Raw genomic sequence first — 27,294 nt, forward strand, 5'->3', positions numbered from 1 at the left:
GTTCACTTGGTCTCCAAAGTCATCTCAGCAAAGATCTGCTCACCCTTCACATTGCCTCTCATGGGCCTCTCCGTGGAGATGGGACCATATTCCAGGGGAGACCATCGAGCCTCACTGATGTGTATGATGTGTGTCTCTTGGCCTTGAACTCATGGTAAAATGTCATTGTGATCATCTAGGCCTCAGGCGAGAGTAAACTGATGAACTCAGGCATCAAGTGGTAGAAATGGTGAATGATTACAAGAGTATGATGACCCACCCCTCCCCTCTTTCTTTTTGGTACATCTTAAACAGTGGTGAGAATGGGAAGGAAGAATTATTTCCAATGAAAGATCTCATCTCACGTTTCCGTGCCAATATTATTACCAATGGAACAAGGGCTTTTGAAGAAGAGAAATGGGATGGAATTTCAGTTGGATCCTTGCATTTCCAGGTAAGTTCCAGAAGTTCTGTTATCTTTCTTTAAGCCTTGCCAATGCAGATTGGCCTCAGATCTAGGCCAGCATGGTAGCAAAGTAGCAGGGATCTGCTAATTAAGAGTTTGTTAATTGAAGAGTTTGTTGAGGGAATTCCCATTGTGGCCCCAGGGAACCCAACGAGTATCCATGAAGATGCTGGTTCAATCCCTGACCTCCTTCAGTGAACTGGAGATACCACATTGCTGTGAGCTGTGGTGTAGGTTGCAGATGTGGCTCAGATCCTGCATTGCTGTGGCTGTAGTGTAGGCCAGTGGCTACAGCTCCAATTCAACCCCTAGCTTGGGAACTTCCACATGGCGAGGGTGCGGTACTAAAAAAACCAAAAAAAAAAAAAAAAAGTCTGTTGACGCTTAACCACAAAATCTCAAAATCTCAGCAGGAAGGTGAGTAATTTCTGCATTCTGGGCACCCCCCTTGGAATGATCCAACTCTCATTCCTCAAAGGAGGCAGAAGTTTCATGTGAAGAAGAGAGAATGTGTCCCATATAGGTGATGGAGGGTTCAATGCTGCCTCCACCTTGTCACTGTGTCTAGGCTTAAACTCTGTTTCTTAGGATGCTTGTGCCTGGAGAACTTCAGCCCCTGGAAACTTGCTGGACTTTCCCATGGTCTGGACCTTGAGAGCAGGACCTGGATGCCTCGTGGTCCTTCAGTGCTCATGGTGGCTGTCTCTTCTCCTCATGCTCTCACTCCCAGCCTCACTGGGAAGGAGCTTGCAGTCAGAGTCAAAGTCCCCTGGGCTTTCGGATCCCCAAACCTAAAGTCTGCAACTATCATCTACATTCCTCATTAGGGCATTTAGGCCCCCTGACACCTGACCCCCCACCCTGGCCTCTTCCATCTCCCACAGCTCATCACCCCTTCACCTCTGCCTGCCTTACAGACCTTCTCTCCATCTGCTAAACAACCCAAGTGGTCCCTTCTGCCTGACACACTTTTCTTGCAGCTCTTTCAGGGTCTCCGCTCAAATGCTCCCTCCTTAGAAAAGTTCTTCCCGACCCATCACATGGTCACCCTCCACACAGTGTCTGCTTATTTTTTCAGAGCATAGAAGGGTGGGGACCAAGTCTTTTTATTCCCTGCTGTCCCTCTGGAGCCTAGAACAGTCCTGACCCCAGAGTTGGTTCTCCACAAATGTTGAAGGAATAAATGGGCAGGAATAGCTGAGGACAGAAGGATGGATCATCTGCACAGAATGTGCCCAGTGCTTCGGGGGAATGAAATGATTTTAATAATAGTAGTGTATAGATTGACTACAGCGGGTCTTCTGCACTCAAAGAAACCATCACGCTAACTTCCAGAAAAGCAGAAAGTAATAATTTAATCTTTAATGAAGGATTTCAGAGGTCCAGGGTTGGGGGTAGGGATAAATCATGTGGCACAAAAATGTCCCCCCAAATCTTTTTTTTTATTTTATTTTCCCACTGTACAGCAAGGGGGTCAGGTTATCCTTACATGTATCCAAATCTTTTTTAAGAAAATTTTTTAGGGCTGCACCTGCGGCATGTGGAAGTTCCTAGGCTAGGGTCAAATCAGAGCTACAGCTGCCAGCCTATGCCACAGCCATAGTAACGTGGGATCCTTAGCCCACTGAGTGAGGCCAGGGATTGAAGCTGCATCTTCATGGATAGTAGTTGGGTTCACAACCTGCTGAGCCACAGTAGTAACTCCTTTCAAATCCTTTTTACCCATTTAACTCTCCAAATTTTCTCCTATCCCTGAAGCTGAACCCTCTCAAAAAAAAAAAAAAAAAAAACAATCTCTTTTCTCTCCCACAGACATTTCTCTGGCACCAGTCTTCCTGCCGTTGTCCCTCATCCCTCCATTCTGACTTACTCTTCTTCCTTTTCTGTCGCCGTGTCCCTGCCATGTTGTAAAAGTACCTGCTCTTCCATATCCTGCCTGGTACAGAGTAGGTACTAAATATATAATAGATGGAGAGAGAGAGGGAGAAATAAAGGAAGAAAAGAAGGCAGAGAGAGGAGTTCCCGTTGTGGCCACAGTAGTTAATGAATCCGACTAGGAACCATGAGGTTGCAGGTTCGATTCCTGGACTTGCTCAGTGGATTAAGGATCCAGCGTTGCTGTGAGCTGTGGTGTAGGTTGCAGACGCGGCTTGGATCCCGAGTTGCTGTGGCTCTGGAGCAAGCTGGTGGCTATAGCTCCAATTAGACCCCTAGCCCGGGAACCTCCATATGTCACGGGAGTGGCCCTAGAAAAGGCAAAAAGACAAAAAAAAAAAAAAAAGGAGGCAGAGGAAAGAGAAAGAATTTTAACTAGACTAGAATCACTATCAGAAACTTACCTTGCAACAGGTAAGTTGTAAGGGGCCTGGGGACATGACACAAGAAAGATGCTTTAAAAAACCTTTCTGAGGTGCTTTGCTTTCTTTAGCTTGTGGTACTTAAAAACTTCAATGAATTAAAGTTAAAATATGCAATAATTTCACTTGTAGAAATCTATCCCTTAAAAAATACTCTTACAAGGAAATTCCCTGGTGGCTCAGTAGGTTTAGGATCTGGCTTTGCCACACCTGTGGCACTGCTTTGATCCCTGGCCTGGGAACTTCCTAGTGCTATAGGTGTGGCCAAAAAAATACTGTTTCAAATGCGCAAAGATATATTACAAAATAACTTATTGCAATACTTTATGCATATGAAAAATCAGAGAATATCCTAAATACTCCAAGAAGGAGATTGAGTAAATAAATTACGCTATATCCATACAGTGTTGTCTTAGGCAGACATTAAAAAGTATAAGCTATAGTTAATACTGTGCCTTTTAAAGAATAAATGCTAAATAAGTATTTGGAATGAACAGATACACAATATAATATATAAATAACAATGGAGTACCTGTTGTGGTTCAATGGGTTAAGAACCCAACTAGTATCCATGAAGATTCAGGTTCAATCCCTGGCCTCACTCAGTGGGTTAAGGATCTGGTATTGTCACAAGCTGCAGCATAGGTCACATATGTGGCTTAGATCTGGTGTTTGCTGTGGCTGTGGCTGTGGCATAGGCCAGGTGCTACAGCTCTAATTTGACCCCTAGCCCAGGAACTTCCATATGCTGTGAGTATAGGCCTAAAAAGAAAGATAAACAACAAGGACCTACTGTACAGCACAGGGAACTCTATTCAATATCTTGTAATAACCTATAATGGAAAATAATCTGGAAAATAATATAAATATAATGTATTTATAATTGGATCACTTTGCCGCATACCTACAACAGTTTAAATCAACTATACTTCAATAAAAATTGTTTCAAAAAATAATTACTTAAGAGATGTTACTAATCATCTAATTACTGTGATAATACTCAGTGCTGAAGCAGTTGCAATGCAAAAAGACCTAGCACATCCCTTTTGGAGAGCAGTTTTTCACTGTGTATCAAGTCATAAAAAATTTATACATGTTGACTTTATTAGTTCACTTTGAGAGATTTAGCTTAAAAAAATGGGAAAGGGATTTATGTGAATTAGGACCTTTATTGCAAAATGATTAGAAACTGTGCACATGGGAGTTCCCTGGTGGCTCAGCAGGTTAGGATCCAGGGTTGTCACTGCTGTGGCTCTGGTTACTGCTGTGACATGGGTTTGATCCCTCACCCAGAAACTCTGGCATGCTATGGGCGTGGCCCCCCCCCAAAAAAAAAGAAAAAGAAATTATGCACATGGCTTCAAAGGAGAAGAGCTAAGCCCATCAACCCATGGAGTGCCAGGCCACGATGAAAACTGCAAAATCCAGGGTTGATTTTGTGAACAGACATGGAAAGATATCCACTATGTATTGTAGTGTAATTTAAAAAAGAAAGAACCCAGTGGCCTCTCAGATCTCAGCGAGTGTGTTTCACAGGGGCACGTGCAGTTGTGGGAGCTACATGCTGCAGTCTGGAGTCATCTGTGGCCATGAAAGCAGCGTAGGGTCTGTTCATCTTCTCCCGGTATGTCCTCCACAGTACTTTTCTTCCCTGGAGGACACTCACCCTTCCCTGATAACCACCTGAGAATCACAACCACTCTCCTTTTTCTACAAAACCCTGATGCCATCGCCTTTCAGCCGATATACAAATGTGGGTTATTCCCTAGCAGGCACTGGGAAAGGGTGCCACTTCCTGGCTCTTTGCAGTTGGAGCATTTCTCTTTGAGGCTGAAATTGGCAGGAAGATGGTTGTTTATAGCTATTCCTCCTAGACGCAGGTTTCGCCCTCTGTAGAATGTCTGGTCACTTTCATGACAACACTGTCTTTTCCCTTCACACCGCCCAGGTTTTGGGGCCTTGTCACAGATGCCAGATGATTTGCATCAATCAGCAAACTGGTCAACGAAATCAAGATGTTTTCCAAAAGCTTTCTGAGAGTCGGGAGAGAAAGGTAAGCATACAACACCCCATTTTAAGATCCTGAACAATCTTATCTACACCAGAAATAATTTGCATTTTTTTTTTTTTTTAGGGCTGCAGTTGCAGCATATGAAGTTTCCCAGGTTAGGGGTTGAATTGGATCTACAGCTGCTGGCCTATGCCACAACCACAGCAACGCCAGATCTGAGCCTTGTCTGTGACCTACACCAAACCTTGCACTCACTGAGTGAGATCAGGGATCGAACCTGCATCCTCATGGATACTAATCAGGTTTGTTTCTGCCGAGCCACAACAGAAACTCCCTAATTCTTAGGGAGTTTTTTAAAAAAGTTTTATTGAAGTATAGTTGATTTATAATGTTATAATAATTACTGCTGTACAACAAAGTGATTCAGTAATACATATATACACATCCATTCTTTTTCATCTTCTTTTCCCATATAGATTATCACAGAAAATTGAGTAGAGCAGAACAAAATCTTAATGGTGCCAAGTAATTTTTAGAAGTGGGAAAACATTCTAAGGCTGATGAGCTAGCATCAAGGTTTAGACCTTGTCTGTGACACTATCATCTTATTTTTCTTTTCCATTCACTTCCTTACTTTTTTTTTTTTTTTGTCTTTTTAGGGCTACACTCTGGGCATATGGAAGTTCCCAGGCTATGGATCCAGTCGTAGCTATAGCTGCCAGCCTACACCACAGCCATAGCAATTCGAGATCTAAGCTGTGTCTGAAACCTATACCACAGCCATGTCTGCAACCTACACCACAGCTCACGGCAATGCCAGATCTTTAACCCCTCGTCTCGTGGGTATTTTCAGGTTCATTACCACTGAGCCACGATGGGAACTCCCTCACTTTTTTTTTAAATCATGTATTTTTGATGCTTTCAAATCTTATTGGAGTGATATGGAGTATAAATAAGAAATGAGTAAATGAGTAAAGTAATTCTTTCTTTCAATCATTATTTTCTTCCCCACAAAGATCTCATGGAGAGTAAAATACCTCATGGTGAGTAGAGTAGCTGCACAGAAAGATTCAAAACATTTCACTATCCTAAATTTGTAAGTCATCTTCTTGAGGGTTAAAATGACTAAATGTTGCTGTTGTGGATTCCAGACAATAAAAGCTGAACTTCTAAGAGACTGATTCATTAGGAAGATTTGTTTATTTCTGGGCTCCCACTTTCTGTCAGGATCTCTTGTTTGCAAAGTATTCCAGGAAACCAACTAAGCAGTCAGACTTCATGAAACAGTTTTTGAAAATTAACTGAAATGATGCAAGCATTTTATCTCTTTCCAGTAGTAAACTGGCAAGTTAACTCATGGTAAAAATGCTCATCATTATTTCCTGTTTCTCCCAAACCAGAGTTTTGTATCCCAGTACTCTTTTAAAATTATAGTTGGTTTACAATGTTGTGCCAATTTCTGCTGTACAGAAAAGTGACCCAGTCATATATATGTATATGAAAAAATATATAGATGAGAAAAAGAATACACACACACACACACACACACACATATATGACTCAGTCTGGGTATATGTATATTCTTTTTCTTGTATATATAATATGCATAATATGTATATATATTCTTTTTCTCGTATTATCTTCCATCATGTTCTATCCCAAGAGACTGGCTATTGTTCCCTGTGCTACATGGCAGGATTTCATTGCTCATCCATTCTAAATGTAACAGTTTGCATCTACTAATCCCAAACTCCTAGTCCATCCCACTCACTCTTCATCCTTCTTGGCAATCATAGGTCTATACTCTGTGTCTATGGGTCTGTTTCTGTTTTGTGAATGGGTTCACTTGGTGTCACAGTATTTGAATGACAAAACTGTCCTTACAGATACAGATAGGTATGGTCTGCAGAGTTGTTGCACTTAAGTGTTAAACCAACATGTCTGTGTGCTCAGCTTCCACAGGACCTTGAGCCTGCCCCGCACAGGTTGCCTAGACAAGTGATGGGCGAGCACAAATACCGGAGTACATGGAAGTGATAGTTCTCAGCACTACTTAAATTCTTGTGCAGAAATCTTTTATTTTTAAAATTTTGGAATGATTTTAGATTTACAGAAAAAATGCAAAGATAGTACAGAGAGTTCCTGTGTACTCTTCACCTACATGTACGCAAATATTAAGGAGTTACTTTGGCTCCAGTCCGTAGCCTGAGGCCTGGAACATGGTGGTGACCAACTGATGTCATCACAGGAACGAACAGCTCAGGGAGCACATCACGTACTCCAAAGGGTTCTTCTTCTTCTTCTCCTTCTTCTCCCCTTCTTCTTCATCTTCTTCTTCTCCTCCTTCTTCTTCTTTTCCTTCTCCTCCTACTTCTTTTTTGATTTTCAGGGCCACACTCTCAGTATATGGAGATTCCCAGGCTAGGGGTCCAATCAGAGCTACAGCTGCCAGCCTCCACCACAGCCACAGCAACGTGGGATCCAAGCCACGTCTGTGAACTACACCACAGCTCACAGCAACGCGGGATCCTTAACCCACTGAGCGAGGCCAGGGATCAAACCGGCGACTTCATGGATACTAGTCGAGTTTCTGCTTTGCCACAGCGGGAACTCCCTCCAAAGGGTTCTCACTGGCTCACTTGCATTGATTTGAATGGACTTACACATCTCTTCATTTTGCACCTTCCGTCTTTATTCTTGAGAAGCTGGAGAACTTATTTTACCTCACACACTCTCACAGGAAATGCTGAATTGGGAGTTTCCACTATGGCTCAGTGGGTTAAGAACCCGACATAATGTTCGTGAGGATATGGGTTCTATCTCTGGTCTCGCTCATTGGGTTAAGAATCCGGAGTTGCTGTGAGCTGCTACGTAGGTCTTAGACACAGCTCAGATCCTGAGTTGCTGTGTCTGTGGCTGTGGCCGGCTGCTGTAGCTCCAATTCAGCGCCTAACCTGGGAACCTCCATATGCCACAGGTGTGGCTATAAGAAGGAAAAAAAAAAAAAGAAAAAAGAAAATGCTGAATTGTGCCAGTATTTTCAAAAAGGGCTTTTACTGCAGGGTACAGAGCAGCAATCAGCCTGGCAGTGGTTAGAGGCCCAGATCGGGAAGAAGCACTCTTGTGAGAAACTCAAGATGTATGGGATGGACAGAAGAGAATAGGTCCAGTGATGAAGAGGTGTGGGGTGACTGTGGGGAAAGAACACCTTAGAATGAAAATCTGTAGTGTCTAGGAATTAGGATTTGCCCGGTTTCTCACTACTTTCTGCTACATGAAAGAGAGGACACATCAAGTTCAAGTATATGTCTTTAAACATTTAAGAACATTATTATTTGCAAAATTGTTTTCACCTGCTAAAATAGTTGACTTCGCTCTTGTTGCTGCTGTTTTGCTCACAGGTGAACTTTGGAGTGTACCTGATGCATTCGTCTTTGGATTTATCTTCTCCATGTTACCTGTCTGTAGGATCCGAGGTGCTCCCTGTGTTGAAAGTAAACACGGAACATCACTATTTACCTGCTTCTGAGAAACATCAGGATGCTCTCTCCTAAAATTTTGTTTCAGGAGTTCCTGTCGTGGTGCAGTGGTTAACGAATCCGACTAGGAACCATGAGGTTGAGGGGTCGATCCCTGGCCTTGCTCAGTGGGTTAAGGATCCGGCGTTGCTGTGAGCTATGGTGTAGGTTGCAGATGCGGCTCGGATCCCGCGTTGCTGTGGCTCTGGCGTAGGCCGGTGGCTACAGCTCCGATTCGACCCCTGGCCTGGGAACCTCCATATGCCTCGGGAGTGGCTCAAGAAAAGGCAAAAAGACAATAAATAAATAAATAAAAAATAAAATAAAATAAAATTTTGTTTCAGCACACATTAAAATCTCTCTCTTGCAATGATCTCCACTCTCATTTGGTGGCAGGATTAAGTGTAAGAAGTCGCATTTGACTCAATAGTTTCTTTGGTCAGCGAAAGAGGTGGCAAATGAGGATAGGTGGTTTTATTATCTCTAAATGTTTATTAAAAATTCAGCCTAGGGAGTTCCTATTGTGGCTCAGCAGGTTAAGAACCCAACTAGGATCCATGAAGATGAGGGTTCGATCCCTGGTCACACTCAGTGGGTTAAGGATCTGGTGTTGATGTGAGCTGTGGGGTAGGTTGCAGGCATGGCTTGGATCCTAAGCTGCTGTGGCTGTGGTGCAGGCCAGCAGCTACAGCTCCGATTGAACCCCCAGCCTGGGAACTTCCGTGTGCTACTGGTCTGGCTAAAAAAAAAAAAAAAATTTCTGGAGTTCCCATTGTGGTGCAGTGGAAATGAATCCGACTAGGAACCATGAGGTTGAGGGTTCGATTCCTGGCCTTGTTCAGTGGGTTAAGGATCTGGCATTGCCGTGAGCGTAGTGTAGGTTGAAGATGGGGCTCGGATCCCATGTTGCTGTAGCTGTGGTGTAGGCTGGCAGCTGTAGCTCCGATTTGATCCTTAGCCTGGGAACCTCCATATGCCTCGGGTGCAGCCCTAAGAAGCAAAAAAAAAAAAAAAAAAAAAAATTTCTGCCTCTTCAGGAGTCCCATTGTGGCTCGGTGGGTTAAGGACCTGATGTTGTCTTTTTGAGGATGTAGGTTTGATCCCTGGCCTCACTCAGTGGGTTAAGGATTTGGCATTGCCACAAGCTGTGGTGTAGATTTCAGATGCAGCTCAGATCTGGTGTTTCCATGGCTGTGATATAGACCTGTAACTGCAGCTCTGATTCAACCCCTAGCCCAGAAACTTCCATATGCTGCAGATATGGCTGTAAAAAAAAAAAAAATTTCAGCTTCTTTGAAGACCCAGTATTACTGCATCATGTATATGGGCCTGTCCTCATCAGGAAACCAACAGGACAATGTGCTGATGATCTTTGTTCAGGCCAGTTTCATACGTGAAGAACCTCATCCCATACAGCATGCTGCAGCATGTCCCAAGAATTTGCATTCCATCACATATGACTGGAGCCAAATAAGAAAGCATATTCTCCAAGAATTTGGTCACCTGTGTCATCAGCATATTTTCAGGTACAAAGGACAATTCATTTTGTTCTTGTCCATATTCATGTCACTTTTTTTCAGTCAATAATTTTAGGAATGATTTCAGACATTTTATTTATTTATTTATTTATTTATTTATTTATTTATTTATTTATTTATTTATTGTCTTTTCTAAGGCCGCTCCGTGGCATATGGAAGTTCCCAGGCTAGGGGTCGAATTGGAGCTGTAGCCGCTGGCCTACCCCAGAGCCACAGCAACGTGGGATCTGAGCTGCATCTTCGACCTACACCACAGCTCACGGCAACACAGGATCCTTAACCCACTAAGCAAGGCCAGGGATCAAACCTGCAAACTCATAGTTCCTAGTTGGATTCATTAACCACTGAGCCATGACGGGAACTCCTATTTCAGACATTTTAATGCACAGTTATTTTATGAATTACTTATAATTATTGATCTAACATCTGTTTGTCTCCACCAGAGTGTAAGTTCCACGAGGATGGGGTCTGTGCCTGTCAGACTCACCAGTGTATTTCCAAGTTTGGCAGAGAAGAGGTGTTCAATAAACTCTCTCGACTGACTGGCTTTATTATAGCTGGCCCTGTTTTTCTAATTGATTGATTGGTTTTTTAAATGGAAATTATTTTTTAGATCTATTTTCAGTATTTCTCATATGAGATTTTAGCTAAAAGTACATCTTGTGTGTTCTGTGGAGAGGTTTCATATTCAAACATCTTGGGCATTTATGATTCTGTGTCTCTTCCTTGGTTCCCGCCTCCTGATGTTCAGCCCTGTGTGCTTCTCAAAGAATATGAAAATCAAGGGCAATGTCATGTCCCTTGAGTTTAATTCTACATCAAATCTTAGGAAGTCACAGAAAGTCAAACTGTGTTTTTTCCCATGTCCTGGGTATATGTCAGTGTCTTCCTGAGCGTCCCCTTCGTGGTCCCTGTATCTGGGGGAGGGGCTTCTCCTCTGCACACTTGAGGATGGCTCCTTTGTGGAGGGTGGTGGTGCTGAATTCTTCGGATTTAGTCTTATAACAGTATTTTAAATAGCCAAAGTTGGAAAGGACCTAAGTGTCCATTAACAGGAGAATGGATAAAAATTGATAGTGGAAGTTCCCTGTTCTGGTGCAGTGGAAGCAAATCCAACTAGTATCCATGAGGATGTGGATTTGATTCCTGGCCTAGCTCAGTGGGTCCATGATTCTGGCATTGCTGTGAGCTGCAGTGTCTGTTGCCGATGAGGCTCGGGTCCCTCGTTGCTGTGGCTGTGGCGTAGGCTGGCAGCTGTAGCTCTGATTTGATCCCTGGCCTGGGAACCTCCATATGCCAAGGGTGCAGCCCTAAAAAGCAAAAAACAAAACAAACAAATAAACCAAAAAAAAAGAAAAAGTAGCTGGAACCTAATATATGGCACAAATGAACCTTTCTACAGAAAAGAAACAAACTCATGGACCTGGAGAACAGACTTGTGGTTGCTGAGGGGGAGGGGGAGGGAGTGGGATGAACTGGGAGTTAGGGGTTAGTAGATGCAAACTATTGCATTGGGAGTGGATAAGCAATGAGATTCTGCTCTATAGCACAGGGAACTATATCTAATCACTTGTGATGGAACATGATGGAAGATGTGAGAAAAAGAATGTATGTATATGTATGACTGGGTCACTTTGCTGTACAGCAGAAATTGGCATAACAATATAAATCAACTATAATAGAAAAATCTAAAAAAGCGATAGTGAAAATGAAGTGATTAAGACACAATGTTAAGAGAAAGAAGCAAATTTTAGAACACGTGCGATAAATTGCAAAAACATTAAGCCAAACACCACCATCCATTGCTTTCCCTAAAAAGCATACATACGTAGTAAAAGAATAAAGAAATGGATGGAATGATAAATTACACATTTGGGGAGTGGGGAACTAAGAAAAGGAGAGGGCACAGGGGCCTTTGGCTCTATTGGGAATGTTTAAGCTACAGAATAGTAGGTAAATGGGTGTTTATTGCACTATTCATTATATCTTTTCAAATGACTTGAATATTTAATGATAGTTCTTAGAAAGTTTTTGGAAAAATTCCTCTTCAGTTTTCTTTCTCTTGCCCAAAGAGCACAGCATAGATTAAGAGAAGCCTGCTAAGGTGTCATCTGTGTCTCCGAAACTAAGCCAAAGGCAGTCTCATGAAAGCTAGGGACTTGCATTTAGTCTAATAGATTTGCTATGCTTGTAGCAGAACATATTATCTGAAATTTGTGAATAGAATTAAAAATTTTTTATTAAAGTATAGCTGATTTACAGTGTTGCATCAATTTCTGTTGTACAGCGTAACGACCCAGTCATATACACATATGTACACACACACACACACACACATTCTTTTTCTCATACTATCCTTTATCATGTTCTATCCCAGGAGATTGGATAAAATTCCCTCTGCCGTACAGCAGGACCTCATTGCTCTTCCATTCTAAATGTAATTGTTTGCATCTACCAACCTCAAACCCCCAGTCCATCCCATTCCTCCCCACCCCCTACCTCAGCAACCACAGTCTATTCTCTATGTCATGAGTCTGTTTCTGTTTTGTAGATAGGTTCATTTGTGCCATATTTTAGATTCCGTATATAAATGATATCACGTGGTATTTGTCTTTCTCTTTGAAATTTATCAATAGAATTTTAAAGAAAGATTTTATTTTGTTAAAAACACTTAACATGGGATCTACCTTCTTAATTTTTTTTTTTTTTGGCCTTTTGTCTTTTTAGGGCTGCACCCATGGCATATGGAAGTTCCCAGGCTAGGGGTCGAATAGGAGCTACAGCTGCAGCCACAGCAACACAGGATCCGAGCCACGTCCCTAGACTACAGCTCAGGGCAACGCCGGATCCTTAACCTACTGAGCGAGGCCAGGGATTGAACCCACAACATCAGTCAGATTCGTTTCTGCTGCACCACAACGGGAACTCCTGGTTTGAAATATTTTGTCCTAGTCTGTAGACTGCCTTTTCACTCTGTTTATTGCAATTGCCTCCTTTGCTGTGCAAAAGTTTTTAGTTTGATGTAGTTTCACTCATTTGTTTTTGTTTTTGCTGCCTGTGGCTTTGATGTCATATCCATGAAATCATTGCTGAGACCAATATCACGAGGATTTCCTCCTATGCTTTCTTCTAGGAATTTTCCAGTTTCAGGTCTTACGTTTACGTCTTTAACTCATTTTGAGTTGATTTTTTTGTGTCTGGTGTAAAATCAGGGTCCAATTTTATTCTTTTGTATTTGAATATCCAATTTTTCCCAACATCATTTGTTGAAGAGATTACCTTTCCCCATTGTGTATTCTTAGCACCCTTACTGAAGATCAGTTAACTGTATATGCATGGTTTTATTTCTGTTCTCTCTGTTCTGTTTCATCAGCTGATCTGTCTGTCTTTAGCTAGAACCATACTCTTTGATTACTATAGCTTTGTAATATAAACCAGAAAGTGTGATGCCTCCAGATTTGTTCTTCTTTCACACAATGGATTTGGCTGTTTGTATTTTTTTCATGGTTCCATATGAATCGTAGAGTTGTTTTTTCTATTTCTGTAAAAAAATGCCATTGAGATTTGATAGGTATTACATTGGCTCTGTAGATTGCTTTGGGTAATTGGACATCTTAATACATCTTAATAATATTAAGTCTTCCAATGCATGAACATGAGATGGATTTCCATGTTTTGATGTTTCTTTAATTTCTTTCATCAATAGTACTTCTGGTATTACGTTGAATAAAAATGTGAAGAGTAGACATTCTTGCCTTATTCCTAAACTTGGAGGAAAATCTTTCAGTTTTTCACCTTTGAACATGATTTAAGCTGTGGGCTTTTCATATGTAGCCTTTATTATGTTGAGTTAATTTCCTTCCATTCCTAGTTTGCTGAGAGTTTTTAGAGTCAAATTTGTCAAAATTTGTAAAAGATATTTGTCAAACACATTTTCAGTATCAATTTAGGTGATCATGTGATTTTTATCCTTTATTCTGTTAATGCATCACACTAATTTGGTTTTCATATGTTGAACCATCCTTGCAGCCAAGAGATAAATCCCACTTGGTCATGCTGTACGACCCTTTTATGTGCTCTTAGATTTGTTTTGTGAGTATTTTGTTGAGGATTTTTGCACCTGTATTTATCAGGGTGTCTTTGTCTAGCTTGATGAGAGCAATATTGGCATGAGTTTGGAAGCATTCTTTCCTCTTCATTTTTTGAAGAACACTTTGAGAAGGATTGGCTTTAATTCTTTTTAAAAGTGTGTTAGAATTTACCAGTGAAGCATGTGATCCTGGGCTTTTCTTTGTTGGGAGGTGTATTGATTATTGATTTAATCTCCATGCTTGTAGGTCTATTCAGATTTTCTATTTATTCATGCTTTAGTCTTGATAGGTTGACTGTTGCTAGGGAATTTATCTTTTTTTCAAAGATGATTCAGTTTGTTGGAATATAGTTGTTCATAGTAGTTTCTTAAGATCCTCTTTATTCTGTGTCATCAATTGAAATATCTCTTCTTTCATTTCTGATTTTATTTATGAGTTTTCTCTTTTTCTTAGCCTAGCTAAGGGTTTGTTAATTTTGTTTCTCTTAAAAAAAAAAAAACAAAAAACCCAGCATTTAGTTTTTGTTGATTCCTTCTATTGTTTTTCTATTTTCTGTTTCTCTTACTTGAGCTCCAATCTGTTATTGCCTTCCTTATGCTAATTTTGGGCTTAGTTTGTTCCTCTTTTTCTAGCTCCTTGATGGGCAGAGTTTGGAAAGCCATGTTGTTTATGAAACAAATTGCTTTGCTTTTGATACAAGTAAAAACATTATGAAAATTAACATCCTTCGTGATCTTTGATGACTACTGTGGGCCTCCCCAGGCACTGAATGGTGGTCTTGAGAAAAGGCAAACCACAGTCCCTGTATTCGGTGATCTTGGTGGTTCCTATCAGGCAATCATGACCATGGTGGCTTGATGGAGGTCCAGGGGGCAGGGGTACATCTAGGAGTGAAGATGTTGGTCCTGGGTAGTAGAGGGAGGTAAAGGAAAGCCCTGAAAAGATGGTTAGACAGTGCCATCTCTTCTGGATGACAAAAAGCTGTCCAAGCTGATGCCGCCTGGCCCACTTTACTTCCATCCACAAATATCTCTGATCTCCAGGGTCTTTGGCGAGGGAAGAGATGAAAATACCATTCAGGACTGTGCCCCAAACTTCCAGCTGTGGTGAGAGAAGTTAAGTGATACAAGGCCAGCTTCAGTGAATGGCATTTGCTCTTTAGAGTGACCCTGAACTGATCAGAAGAAGCCACTGGGACCAACCGTTCCCCATTTTTTTCAGGTACCTTTATGTAGCCAGTGCAAAGATGAGGAAAGCACAGACTGCAGGGATCCAGTGGATTCAGAGATCTACTGCTAGAACTGAACACCAGCTGGCACTTGAAGAGTGCAAAGGGCCCACTGGGGACCCTGGCAGTGAATGATATTTCTGAGAAAGGCTGAGGGTCTTGCTGCAAGGAGAGTTTAGGGCACACCTGGAAGCAGAAGGAAACCCAGGCTCTACCTGACAGACATTTGCAGCCTGTCCTTATTTGGGGAGAGGGGGTAGATGTTTACAGAATTAACTTCTATGTATCTCACCTTGCAATTCCCCAGACTAAAATCATGGTAAACATCATCCCATATGAATAAGTTATTGATCATCTCTAAAACTCATCTGAAAAGTGAGAAAAGCCTCAGTACTTGTCTCATAAAAGCGTTTGACAACTAAATGGGACATTTTGCTCTGAGCAAAGTACTGCAAAATAATTACGCCTGAGTAATTACTACGCCTGAATAAGCCATGACTACCACCTGGTGGCAGCACTAGGTAAGTGTAGATTTTGTTCCTTCAAAAAGCTGAAAAAACAGTTTGGATTGGATTAGCAAATCCTAAACAGCAGGTAGGATACTTCTGATTCCCTGTCTACCGTCTTTAATGAACCAGCTCCCAAATTTTTGATGTGGATGTTGGAATCCTTTAAAAATTAGGTTCCTGGATTTCCCGTTGTGGTGCAGCAGAAACAAATCCAACTAGTATCTGTGAGGATTTGGGTTCGATACCTGGCCTCGCTCAGTGGTCAGGGATCCAGCATTGCCATGAGCTGTGGTGTAGGTCGCAGACGAGGCTTGGATCCAGTGTTGTGGCTGTGGTGTAGGCTGGTGGCTGTAGCTGGATTTGACCCCTAGCCTTGGAACTTCCATATGCTGTGGGTGGAGACCCTAAAAAAAAAAAAGTAGGTTCTGGAATTCTTTCTTGGTCAGATTAATTCTGAACTTAAACTGCATCAACCTTTTTTTTTTTTTTTTTTGGTGGTTCCCTATTTTTTCTTTTTGTCTTTTCCAGGGCCACTCCCACAGCATATGGAGGTTCCCAGGCTAGGGGTCTAATCGGAGCTGTTGCTGCCAGCCTACGCCAGAGCCACAGCAATGCAGGATCTGAGCCTCATCTGCGACCTACACCACAGCTCATGGCAACGCTGGATCCCTAACCCGCTGAGCAAGACCAGGGATCGAACCCGAAACCTCATGGTTCCCAGTCATATTCGTTAACCACTGCGCCATGATGGGAACTCCTAGTGGTTCCCTATTTTTCTTATGATTTCAAAGGATGCTGCTTTGAGTTGGCAGTTTTTCCAGGTAAATCCATCTCTCTTTCTCTCCCCCTCCTTTTTTATTTTTATTTTAAAAAAAATTTATAGCTGCACCCATGGCATATGGAAGTTCCTGGGCCAGGATTGAATCTTAGCTGCAGCCTTGATCTATGCCATAGCTGCCAAAATACTGGATCCTTTACCCCACTGCGCTGGGCCAGGGATTGAACCCAAACCTGAGCTGCTGCAGTAAGATTCTTTTTTTTTTTTTTTTTTTTTGCAGTAGGATTCTTAACCCACTGCTCTGTAGCAGGAACTCCCTCCCCCTCCTTTTAATATATGGTTCCTTCTCTTGGCCATAGAGCCAAGTTTTTGTGGGACCGAAGCTTGTACTATTTTAAAGTTATCTTTAAGAAAAAGGATACAGAATAAAAATTGAGTACAAAAGCTAGCCTTTTCTTGCATGAGAAAAGACAGGGCTTTGCAAGAGGTCTGTGTAAATGAGAGGCTCTAAGCTTGACTCCATTTTTGCTTGGTTTTCTGGCTGCTCCCCTTTCCTGGTGTAATTAAGCACCACTCATCCTCTCAAGGATTACATTGCTCTTTTTGCGGTTTATAGAATAAACCATATTTTGTTCAGTTTCTAAGATAAACAGCCACATGAAACCTGCCGTGGTCTTTTTTCTCCCACTTGTGGGTGGAAACTAATTTTTTTTTGTCATCACTCTGAGATAGTAACTAACCCTGGACACTGCTTGTTCCACTTGACACTGAGACCTGAGAGCCTGATGAGTATACGAAATGGCTTCATGGTTGCATTTATGTATTGCAAATAATTGAAACATACCCGTATTGACAGACATAGAAGTTTCTAGTTTTTGATCTTATAAGTAAGATGGCAGTGAACTTTGCTTTTGAGCATGGTTACTTACACGTTTTATTATTTATTTGTTTTTTTGCTCCTACCAAATGTTTTCTTAGGAACATGAGTGGGATTCCAGGGTAATAGTTATGAGGGTATTGCTAGGTATTGTCATAATGTTTTCCAGTAGGAATGTACTGATGTATTACTGTAGTGTTTTAATAGCATGCTGGCCCAGCCATCTCAGGGTCCTCAGGCTCGGTAAGTGTAAGAAAAATACAATCTGCTTCTTCCTTAGTGTAGCCCCTTTTCTTCCTGGCAGCTCTTTAGTTCCAAGAAGGCAGCAGGCATAGTCTGAAAACAATGAGCCAGAATAGTGTCAGGGTTTGGAAAAGGTAGGCGTCTGCCTGGCAATAGGAAGGGGTGGAGCATAAGGGAAATTCTGTGAGTGAATGAAGTGACCCCTTTGTCCCCCCACCCCCATCCCCCGCTGCCCAGTTCCAATGATGCTAATGAGGCCCCTTCCCAACATCGGCAGAGCCCAGGGCATAGGTTCAAACGTAGACCCATGTGTCATAAGTCTCAATATATTTAAAATTCATTAAGTCAATCAAAATGTTAAGTAAAATATGTTCTTCCTACTTTGACAAATATACCACCATAACAACTTGGAAGGACAGGTTTGAATTTAGAATTTGGACTCCTCGGCACTCTGCACAGGAACAGGATGGCACGAGGAGAGATGGCCCAGCCCCTTGTTGTCTGAGCCCAAGCTTGTACTGCCCTCACCACCTCACAGGCCAATAAATTGAGAGACTAGTTGTTGGGGTGAGGAATAGCAACTTTATTTGGAAAGCCAGCAGACCGAGAGGATGGTGGAGTAGCACCCCAAAGAACCATCTTTCCTGTGTTAGGCTTCTTTTATATTAAAAGGGGAGGGAATGGGGTTGGTTGCTGCAAACTTCTCGGAATCATTTGTTCTTGCAGCTGTCCAGATAAGTCCAGTCACAATGTTCCTATAACCCTCCAACAAGACAAATGTTGTTCTCTGTTTTGCAATTTTCTTTTCTTTTTTTTTTCTTTTTGTCTTTTTAGGGCTGCGTCCATGATTTATGGAAGTTCCCAGGCTAGAGATCAAATCAGAGCTCTGTTGACCTACACCACGGCTCATGGCAATGCCAGATCCTTAACCAGGTGAGTGAGGACAGGGATCAAACCCACATCCTCATGGATCCTAGTTGGGTTCATTACTGCTGAGCCACAAAGAGAACTCCTGTTTTGCAACTTTTGATCTCTCTGTGAATGGAAATATATTATACCTTTAAAGGTCAGAGTCTTGAGAATGCGCTATCCTGTGTGTTTCAGGCTATAGGCAACATTCTTTTTTTGTGTGTGTGTCTTTTTTTTTAATTATTATTTTTTAGGGCCACACCCACTGCACATGGAGGTTCCCAGGCTAGGGGTCGAATTGGAGCTGTAGCTGCCAGGCTATATACCACAGCCACAGCAACACCAGATCCGAGCTGCATCTGTGAACTATACCACACCCCACAGCAATGCTGGACCCTTAACCCACTGAGCTAGGCCATAGATCAAACTTGCATCCTCATAGATGCTAGTCAGATTTGTTTCTGATGAGCCACTATGAGAACTCCCCCTTTAAAACCGTTTTTCCTTTATTATAGTTGATTTACAATGTTCTGTCAATTTGTGCTGCAGAGCGAAGTGATCCAGCCATACATCCAGATACATCCTTTTTTAAACAGTATCCTCCATCATTGCAACATTCTTAACTTGTAGCAAAAAGCAATAGAATACAAAGGTTAAAGTAAAAGAACCAGATTCCATATGGAGTCAGATTTCTTCTTCCCTGTTACAGTTGACAGCCCTAGCCTACATCCTTTCTCTTCCCACCTGTGAGCCATAAATTCCTGAAGTGTGGCTACCTGATCCTGCATGTCCAAACTCTGCCCATACCCACGGCAGTCAGCCTCCTTTTAGACCTGGGAGGCAGGAGGGCTCACCCTTAGGGTGATCACTAGGGAAGACATACCATAGGCCTTGAAATATGTTCAGGGTCATTTGAACAGAGGATTCCGTGGTCCCAGGTACCTGGAGGCCAATCTTCAGAGAGAACAGCTCGGGCCCCTGGGGGGAGGGGCATGAACACATCTTGGTCCTACGGACTCCTTGTCTTTGAGGGTGTGTGGTTGGGTGGGCAGAGTGAGGCCCTCTAATGCATGGGGACTAAGGCAGGGGCCTCTTTTACTCTGGGCTAAGAGAAATGTTAGTGAGAACTTTCCTGGATAAAGTAAACTACCCCAGAGGGAGAAATGAAAGATACTCAAGGAAAAGCCATTTGTCTACCAGCTCGTCTGCAGTGAAGACAGCTCTGTTATACCCAAGAGCTTCCAGTCAATTTTCTATTCTTTTTTCTCTTCCCTTCTCTTCTCCTCTCTTCTCTTCCCTTCTCCTCTCCTCTCCTCTCCTCCCATCCCCTTCCCTTCCCTTCGCCGCCCCTCTCCTCTCTTCTCTTTCTTTTTTGGCGGCATATGGAGTTCCCCAGCCAAGGATCACACCTGAGCTGAGTGAGCTGCAGTTGTCACCTACAGGGCAGCTGTGGCAATGCCAGATTCTTTAACCCACTGTGCCCAGCCAAGGATTGAACCTGTTCCTTCTGTATCTTGGTACTGCAGAGACACCATCAAGCCTGTTGTGCCATAGCAGGAACTCTCCAATAAGTTTTTTTTTTTGTCTTTTTGGGGACATTCTGCAGCATATGGAGGTTCCCAGGCTAGGGGTCAAATTAGAGCTATAGCAGCCAGCCTATACCACAGCCACAGCAAAGCGGGATCCGAGCCACGTCTGCGACCTACACCACAGCTCACTGCAACACTGAGCAAGGCCAGAGATCAAACCCACAACCTTGTGGTCCCTAGTCAGATTTGTTTCTGATGCACCATGACTGGGAACTCCTCCAATAAGTTTTTAATATGAACGAATAGCCAAGGGTCACAAGAATTTGAGGATAAATTCTACTATAAAGGAAAAAGACTGAAGGAAAGAGAAGGAAAACAAAACCTTCAAAGAACACAGAAACAGTGCAATGAAACAAAAACTTAGAAGAAAATGTAATCAATAAGATCAGAGAAATCCTAAACACAGGAATAACATACTTTAAAAAGGAAAATCATGGAGTTCTTGTCGTGGCTCAGTGGTTAACGAATCCGACTAAGAACTATGACATTGCGGGTTCAATGCCTGGCCTTGCTCAGTGGGTTGAGGATCCGGTGTTGCCATGAGCTGTGGTGTAGGTCACAGACATGGCTCGGATCCCACGTTGCTGTGGCGCTGGCATAGGCTGGCAGCTACAGCTCCAATTAGACCCCTAGCCTGGGAACCTTCATATGCCATGGGTGCGGCACTAGAAAAGGCAAAAAGACAAAAAAAAAAAGGAAAATCAAAGAGCAAGGAGTGCTTGAAAATTAAAAACAAGAATGCTGAAGTTAAAAATTCAATAAAAGAGAAGGAACATGTAGTTGAGAAAAATCTCTCAGAAAGTAGAACAAAATCATCACAGAGATTAACAGGGTGGAAAAGTTAAGAAAATTATAGGGTCTGTTTAGTGGTTCAATATCCAAATAGTAGGAGTTCCATAAAGAGCAAAGCAGAGAAAGCTGCATGCTGCAAGAACATTCCCACAAATCAGAGAACAGGATCTCTAGGTGGGAAATAGCAATGGAATCTGAACATGAAAATGAACTCATACCTGGTTAATATCAGGAGTAATAAGAAGGTTCCAAATGTTCCAGAGAGAAGGAAAAGAAAACGTTACATATACAAAGTAGGTAATCACTATACCACGCAATTTCTCAATGGCAATATTGAAGCCATGCCTCAAAATTCTGAGCGGAGGAATTCCTGTTGTGGCTCAGTGGTTAACAAATCTGAATAGGAACCATGAGGTTTCGGGTTCGATCCCTGGCCTCGCTCAGTGGGTTAAGGATCCAGCATTGCCATGAGCTGTGGTGTAGGTTGCAGATGTGGCTTGGATCCTGTGTTGCTGTGGCTGTGGCGTAGGCCGGTGGCTACAGCTCTGATTAGACCCATAGCCTGGGAACCTCCATGTGCCTTGGTAGTGGCTCTAGAAAACATAAAAAGATAAAAAAAAAATTCTGAGTGGAAGTAATTTTCAATTTAGAATTATATATCTTGTGTGTTAGATTGTTGCAAAGATGACTGTAATCGTCACTCATATTAGGGTACTGATGCCTCTTTGCAATGTGACTTTCCTTCTCCTATCAGTTAGTGGAATCTAATTCCTTCATCTTTGAATCTAGGCTGGCCTTGATTATTTTGACTCCAAAAATAGTGGCAAAAGTAACACAGTATAAACTCTGAGCCCAAAGTTCCCAAGGTTCAAGAGACACTGAAGCTTTTGCTCTTGAGGTCTTAGAGTACTACGCTATAGCTGCCAATGGGAAGAAGCCAGGTCTAACTTATTGGATGGAGGAGGAGAGCTCTCTTTAGCCAAGTACACAAGGTCATTAGATACATTTTCTATCTTCCAGATTACTATGGGAAATAGTTTTCTTAATTGTTTCATTGCCATATAATACAGGTGACCACATTCCCAGTCTTCAGTAGTAATTTACTTTTCCAAGGACCTGGCTTCTTCACATGGACTTCTTCAAGTCCATATTCCAAGAGGGTGACAGCAGATGATGTAAGGATTCTTCTTCTTCTTCTTCTTCTTCTTTTTTTTAATTTAGGGCCACAGCCATGATATATGGAAGTTCCCAAGCTAGGGGTCAAATTGGAGCTGCAGCTGCTGACCTACGCCACAGCCATAGCAATGCCAGATCTGAGCTGTGTCTGCAACCTACACTGCAGCTCAAGGAAACACTGGATCCTTAACCCACTGAGTGAGGCCTGGGATCAAACCACATCCTCAAGGATGCTAGTCATGTTCACTCCCACTGAGCCACAATGGGAACTCCCATAAGGATTTTTAAGGCTTAGTTTAAGAAGTCACTCAATGCATCTTCCAATATATGCTGTCAAAGTAAGTCACGAAGCCATCCCCATTCAAGGAGTGGGGAAAAAACTCCCTCCCCCACCTTCTGATGGGGAGAGTGGCAAGGTCATATTGCAAAATGGTGGGGAAAAAAGGGATGGGAAGAACAACCGGGACTGTCCTTGCCAACAAAACTACCATACCAAGGAAAGTATGGGGATAGAGAATAAAAACACTTTTAGATTTAAAAGTTCTTATGTTTTCTAAGGAAGCTACTGGGCAATGTACTTACAAAAGTTGAGAGTGTAAACCAAGAAAGAATAAGATATGTGATCTGGGAACCAAGGGGTTCCCATACAAGAGAGCTGCCAAGGTAATCTCAAGTAGAATAGGGAAGAGAGAGCCACTTTCCAAATCAGAGCAGGAGGATGGAGGACTGCCAGAGGAATGTTTCTGAGAGCACTGGGGGGAAAACACAGCATTGAGAAATTATTTGACAGAATTGAAGGAGGCATTTTCAGAGCTGTTGCAGGATAGGAAATTGACCAGCTGCTCAAGAAAAAGATAAACAACTGAAAAAAAAAATGAGGCAAGTATTAACTTCAGGAAAAAAATCCAAAAAGTTGTACAAGAAAGGCTATGTAATCATATGTACTACTTGGCATAAGAGTAACCAATTTTAACACAACCATCATTTTAGAAATCACTGAAGAAGAATTTACCTAAAATTGTGACACAAATCTATCGGGATAATGGGGAAAGGAAGTGGTCTGTAGTGAAGATAAAACCCTCATGTAGCATGATAGAATGTCGGTGTACTTTCTAAAATTCCTTTATTAGGAGTTCTCACCGTAGCTCAGCAGTTAACAAACCTGACTAGTATCCATGAGGATGCAGCCAGGTTTGATCCCTGGCCTCGTTCAGTGGGTTAAGGATCCAGCGTTGCCTTGAGCTGTGGTGTAGGTTGCAGATGAGGCTCAGATCTGAAGTTGCTGTGGCTGTGGTGTAGGCTGGCAGTCACAGCTCCAATTTGACCCCTAGTCTGGGAATCTCCATATGCTGCAGGAGCAACCCTAAAAACACCACAAAAATAAAAATAAAATAAAATAAAATTCCTTCATCAAAATACAACAATGCCCTTATATTATTTAGAAATGAGTGCCTCTGGGAGGTGGGGTAGATGGGGTTAAGGGTGGTACAATAGGGAGCTGGTTTTTTTTTTTTTGTTATAACTATTTATTATTCTTGATCTTTTCAACTAAGAGAAAGTATTCCATTACTGAAAAAGAATGATTTCAAAAAATATGTTGAGAAAAAATTGGCTGTTAATCAGAGAAAAAAGTTGTTGCTAAGAGCAATTTCAAGGGAGGATTTCAGGATAGAAATCCTCAAAAGAATTAAGGATGACCTATACGATTAACTTTTTTTTTAAAGTTTCATTTTAGATGCCAATCACTATTTCATGTTTTAAAACTAAAATGGAATGAGACAATTCCAGTCCTGAAAGTGTTATGGTTTAATAGGATAGGCATATAGGTAAGCAACTATTTTCAGTGCAACATGAACAGAGCTACAAGAGCAACATACAGAAAGCAATCTGAGACCACAGAGGAAAGAGAGACAATTCTTGTTTGGGGTGGAGTTGGAAATGGCTCTTTAGAAGAAGCTGATCTTAGAAATGAGAGCTGAAGGATAAGTGGGTTCAGCTGGCCAACTAGATAGGGAAGAGCATTCCAGGTTGAGAAGCTCACCATGAAAAATCTCAGCATGTTTGGGAAAAGGTAATAATATCAGTGTGGCCAGGGTGTACATTGGGGAATGACGGAGATAAACTCCGGGTGCTAGACCAGGGGAGTTCTTAGAGGGCCTTATGGGTCATGCTAAGGGGACTGGCACGTAAGGGTGACACATGTAATACACATCTTAGAATGATCACTGACTCTGGGGAAGCTGATTGAAGATTAAATGCAGGATGCAAGACTGGGGAAGGGGGATTCATTAGAAGACTAGCATAGGAAGTGAGGACTAGACAGGAGGAGAGTTGAGAAATATTTCAAAGGCTGATTCAGTGACAGGTCATAGTGACCAATGGCAAGATACAGAACTCTGAGATGACTGCGATGCTCACTCACTCATCAGACATGTCTTGTGAGCTTTTTCTGGGTTAGGCACTCTGCCAGGCACTGGGGGAGAGGGACATAGGGCTGAATACAATACGGTCCCTGCCCTAGAGGGGCTTTCAGTTTAGTGCGAGCACAGAGATAAATGAACACTACTGTGATGCTCTGCTCTTAAGAGAACAGAGCACAGAGGGACTGAGAAGAAGCTGCCAAAGAGGGAGGTGAACCCAGAGTGGACAGAACAAATGAAGCTAAGGGGAGGAGAGTTTGGGAAGAGAGTGGTCCATGGTGACAGATGCTGCCAAGAAAGCGGGTAGCAGGGATGAGGTGTCCCCCAGATGAGGCAATTAGGATGGCATTGATGGCAGAAGAGCAGGGAGGGCTGCTCACCAGATGTCATGGGATCTGGAGCAGAAGTGGTGAGGAGGGTGAGAAATGAATAAAGCTCTCTCTCTTTTTTTTTCCCCCTGAAGTTGGTCAGCTGCCACTGAGGGGCAGGCTTCATAAAGATGCAGCTTTTAAGATGGAAAACACTTGAGTATTTATTCTCATCAGGACCAGCTATATAACTTGTGGATTCCAGTGCACAGTGAAAATTCAGGTCCTTGTATTAAATGATTAAGAATTTTAAGGAGTTTCTGCTGTGGCACAATGGGATCGGCAGAGTCTTGGGAGCGCTTGGACGCAGATTCAAACCCCTTCCCTGCACAGTGGATTAAGGATCCCACCTTGCCTCAGCTGCAGCATAGGTTGCAATTGCGGCTCAGATTTGCTCCCTGGGCTGGGACCTCCATACGCTGAGGAGTGGCAAAAATAAAAAAATAAAAAATTAAAAAATTGTGACAACGACAGAGACAGCAGAGCATGAAACCAGTCTGGGGCTCTTTTATGGGCAGGGACCTGTGTGACTGCCCAGTTTGTATGACAGGAAGACAGTCCTGATTCTCTGGGGAAGGAGCCCAGGAAAGAAAGAAGAGGGAGGCTGAATCAGTGACAGGGCCTGGTCCCAGCACAACCAGGAAGGGAGGGACTCAGTGTCCAGATGGAGGCAGAGCCTAGAGTAGAGGAAACCTAGGGCTTTTGGTCATCTCCTGAGATGGGGGAGATGGAGGATAGAGAAGGAAGGTGGGGAGGAGAGGGTGCTGGAAGGGGAGGACCTCATGCTGATTAAGAGATGGTTTTTCTTTATCCAATAATCTGTGGGGAGAGGGAAGTGGCAAAAGTTTGTGGCAGCCTGAGAGGTGTGGGAGGCCACACTTCTGGGGAGATACGCCACTGAGAGGGGTTACTGCCTGCAGGCACTTGACAGATGGGGCAGGAGCAACCACCTAGGGACTGGATAGGTGAGGCCAAGAGAGTGCAGCAAGGAGGCCTCTGAGCTGATGCGTGGGGATTCATGTTGGGATGATCATGAGAAACAGGGCAGCCAGAAACGGCTGAGGACTCTCTCCATAGGAAGATGAAAATAGTGGTGAAAATGAAAGGGTAGGAGGCCAGGGTCAAAGGAGTGGGATTTGGGAGTTTAGCATTCTGCCCAAGAGCCTGATGATGGGCTTGTCTAAAGGACTCACGCAGAGACTTAAATAGCAAAAGTAATGAGAGCTAGAAAGTCTGCTGGAATGAGCAGGTGTCATAGATCATCGTTATTTTAAGAGCAAGAGTAAGTGTGCACGTGTGACAGGGAGAGTCCATGGAGAGAGCAGGTTAAAGATGCAGGTGAAGAGTCTAAGTATGGGATGAGGGGTTCGTCTTTTTGAAACCATAAGAAAAGGAGAGAGACACGTTATAGAGCCACCTTGTGAAGATGTGGATGTTAAGAGAGATCGGGTACATTTCATGAGATCTACTTGATGTATGAGGAGAACAGCAACCGTGGCCATAGCCTGGGAATGGAGACAACCAGGAGTTCTCACTGGAAACGAAGGGGGTCACCCTCGAGCAGCAAGGAGTCTCAAGGTTCAGGCTGAAAATCTTCCCTCCAAGTCCTAGATTGCCAGCGGGTCCCTGCAATTCGGTGACCACTCCGGAAGCGACCCCCGCGGCCCCACTAGGTCCATTTAGGGCTTTCAGATACCTAACGGGCTAAGAGGCCGCGGTAATGCAGAGTGTCAACCAGCACCCACCAGGCGGCCCGGGCGCCCAGCCTAGCGCTGGTGTCCCGACCTGCACCCTAGCAGTACCCCACGCCTCACTTCTGGCGCCCCTGGGCTTGTCTTTTAAGAACAGGTGCCAGATGCCCCCAGCTCACCCTTCTCTTTCTTAGCTTTCTTTTTTCCCCAAGGGAAATCTCCCCCGGAATCCTCGCCTGGGCTCCAGGTGGATGCCACCACCCCGCTTGCTTGCTGGGGGCCGTCTCCCTCGCCTACTGGGGCCCAGCTGGTTTTCCAAATCCAGGCTGCAGGATCCAGGCCGCCGCCGCCTTCATCTGCAAAGAGTTAAGCCCTCTTCCATATGGGGAAGAAGCCAGAGGAGGGCCATGCCCCCACCCCGCCTCCACACCCGGGTTTCCAAAGCCCCGAGGGGTGCAGCTCAGCCTGGGCTCCCTGGGCCGCGGGGTGCACGTGCAGCCGGGGGCTCAGACAGTGTCCGCGCTGCCAGGGTCTGGCCGCCGGGGGTGGAGGGCTGTCTGCTCCCCGCCGCCAGTGGGCTTGGCGCAGGGCTGCGGATGCTGCGCGAGCAGTTCTCCCTTTCCAGTTCCCGGCGGCGGGTCGCGTGGGTCTCGGCAAGCCGCCGGCGCTAGGGGGACGGGGGAGGGGAGGAGCCGGAGAGCGAGGGGAAGGAGGGGGCCCGCCAGCCCCGCCCCCGCCCCGCCCCGCCCCCCGC

General features: G+C 43.5%; 1 protein-coding gene across 1 annotated transcript in view; it reads left to right on the forward strand.

Moving 5' to 3' along the window:
* MOCOS (molybdenum cofactor sulfurase) overlaps window positions 1-8,421 on the forward strand; it is a 68,753-nt gene extending 60,332 nt beyond the window's left edge. The window contains exons 13-15 of the mRNA XM_047794142.1: window positions 295-433; window positions 4,751-4,855; window positions 8,215-8,421. Coding sequence (XP_047650098.1) covers window positions 295-433; window positions 4,751-4,855; window positions 8,215-8,367 — 397 coding nt within the window. The 3' untranslated portion in view covers window positions 8,368-8,421. The remainder of the gene's footprint in view (window positions 1-294; window positions 434-4,750; window positions 4,856-8,214) is intronic.
* The last annotated feature ends 18,873 nt before the right edge of the window (window positions 8,422-27,294 follow it).

The sequence above is a fragment of the Phacochoerus africanus genome, chromosome 8 (assembly GCF_016906955.1).
Source record: "Phacochoerus africanus isolate WHEZ1 chromosome 8, ROS_Pafr_v1, whole genome shotgun sequence".
In the NCBI taxonomy this organism is placed as follows: Eukaryota; Metazoa; Chordata; class Mammalia; order Artiodactyla; family Suidae; genus Phacochoerus; species Phacochoerus africanus.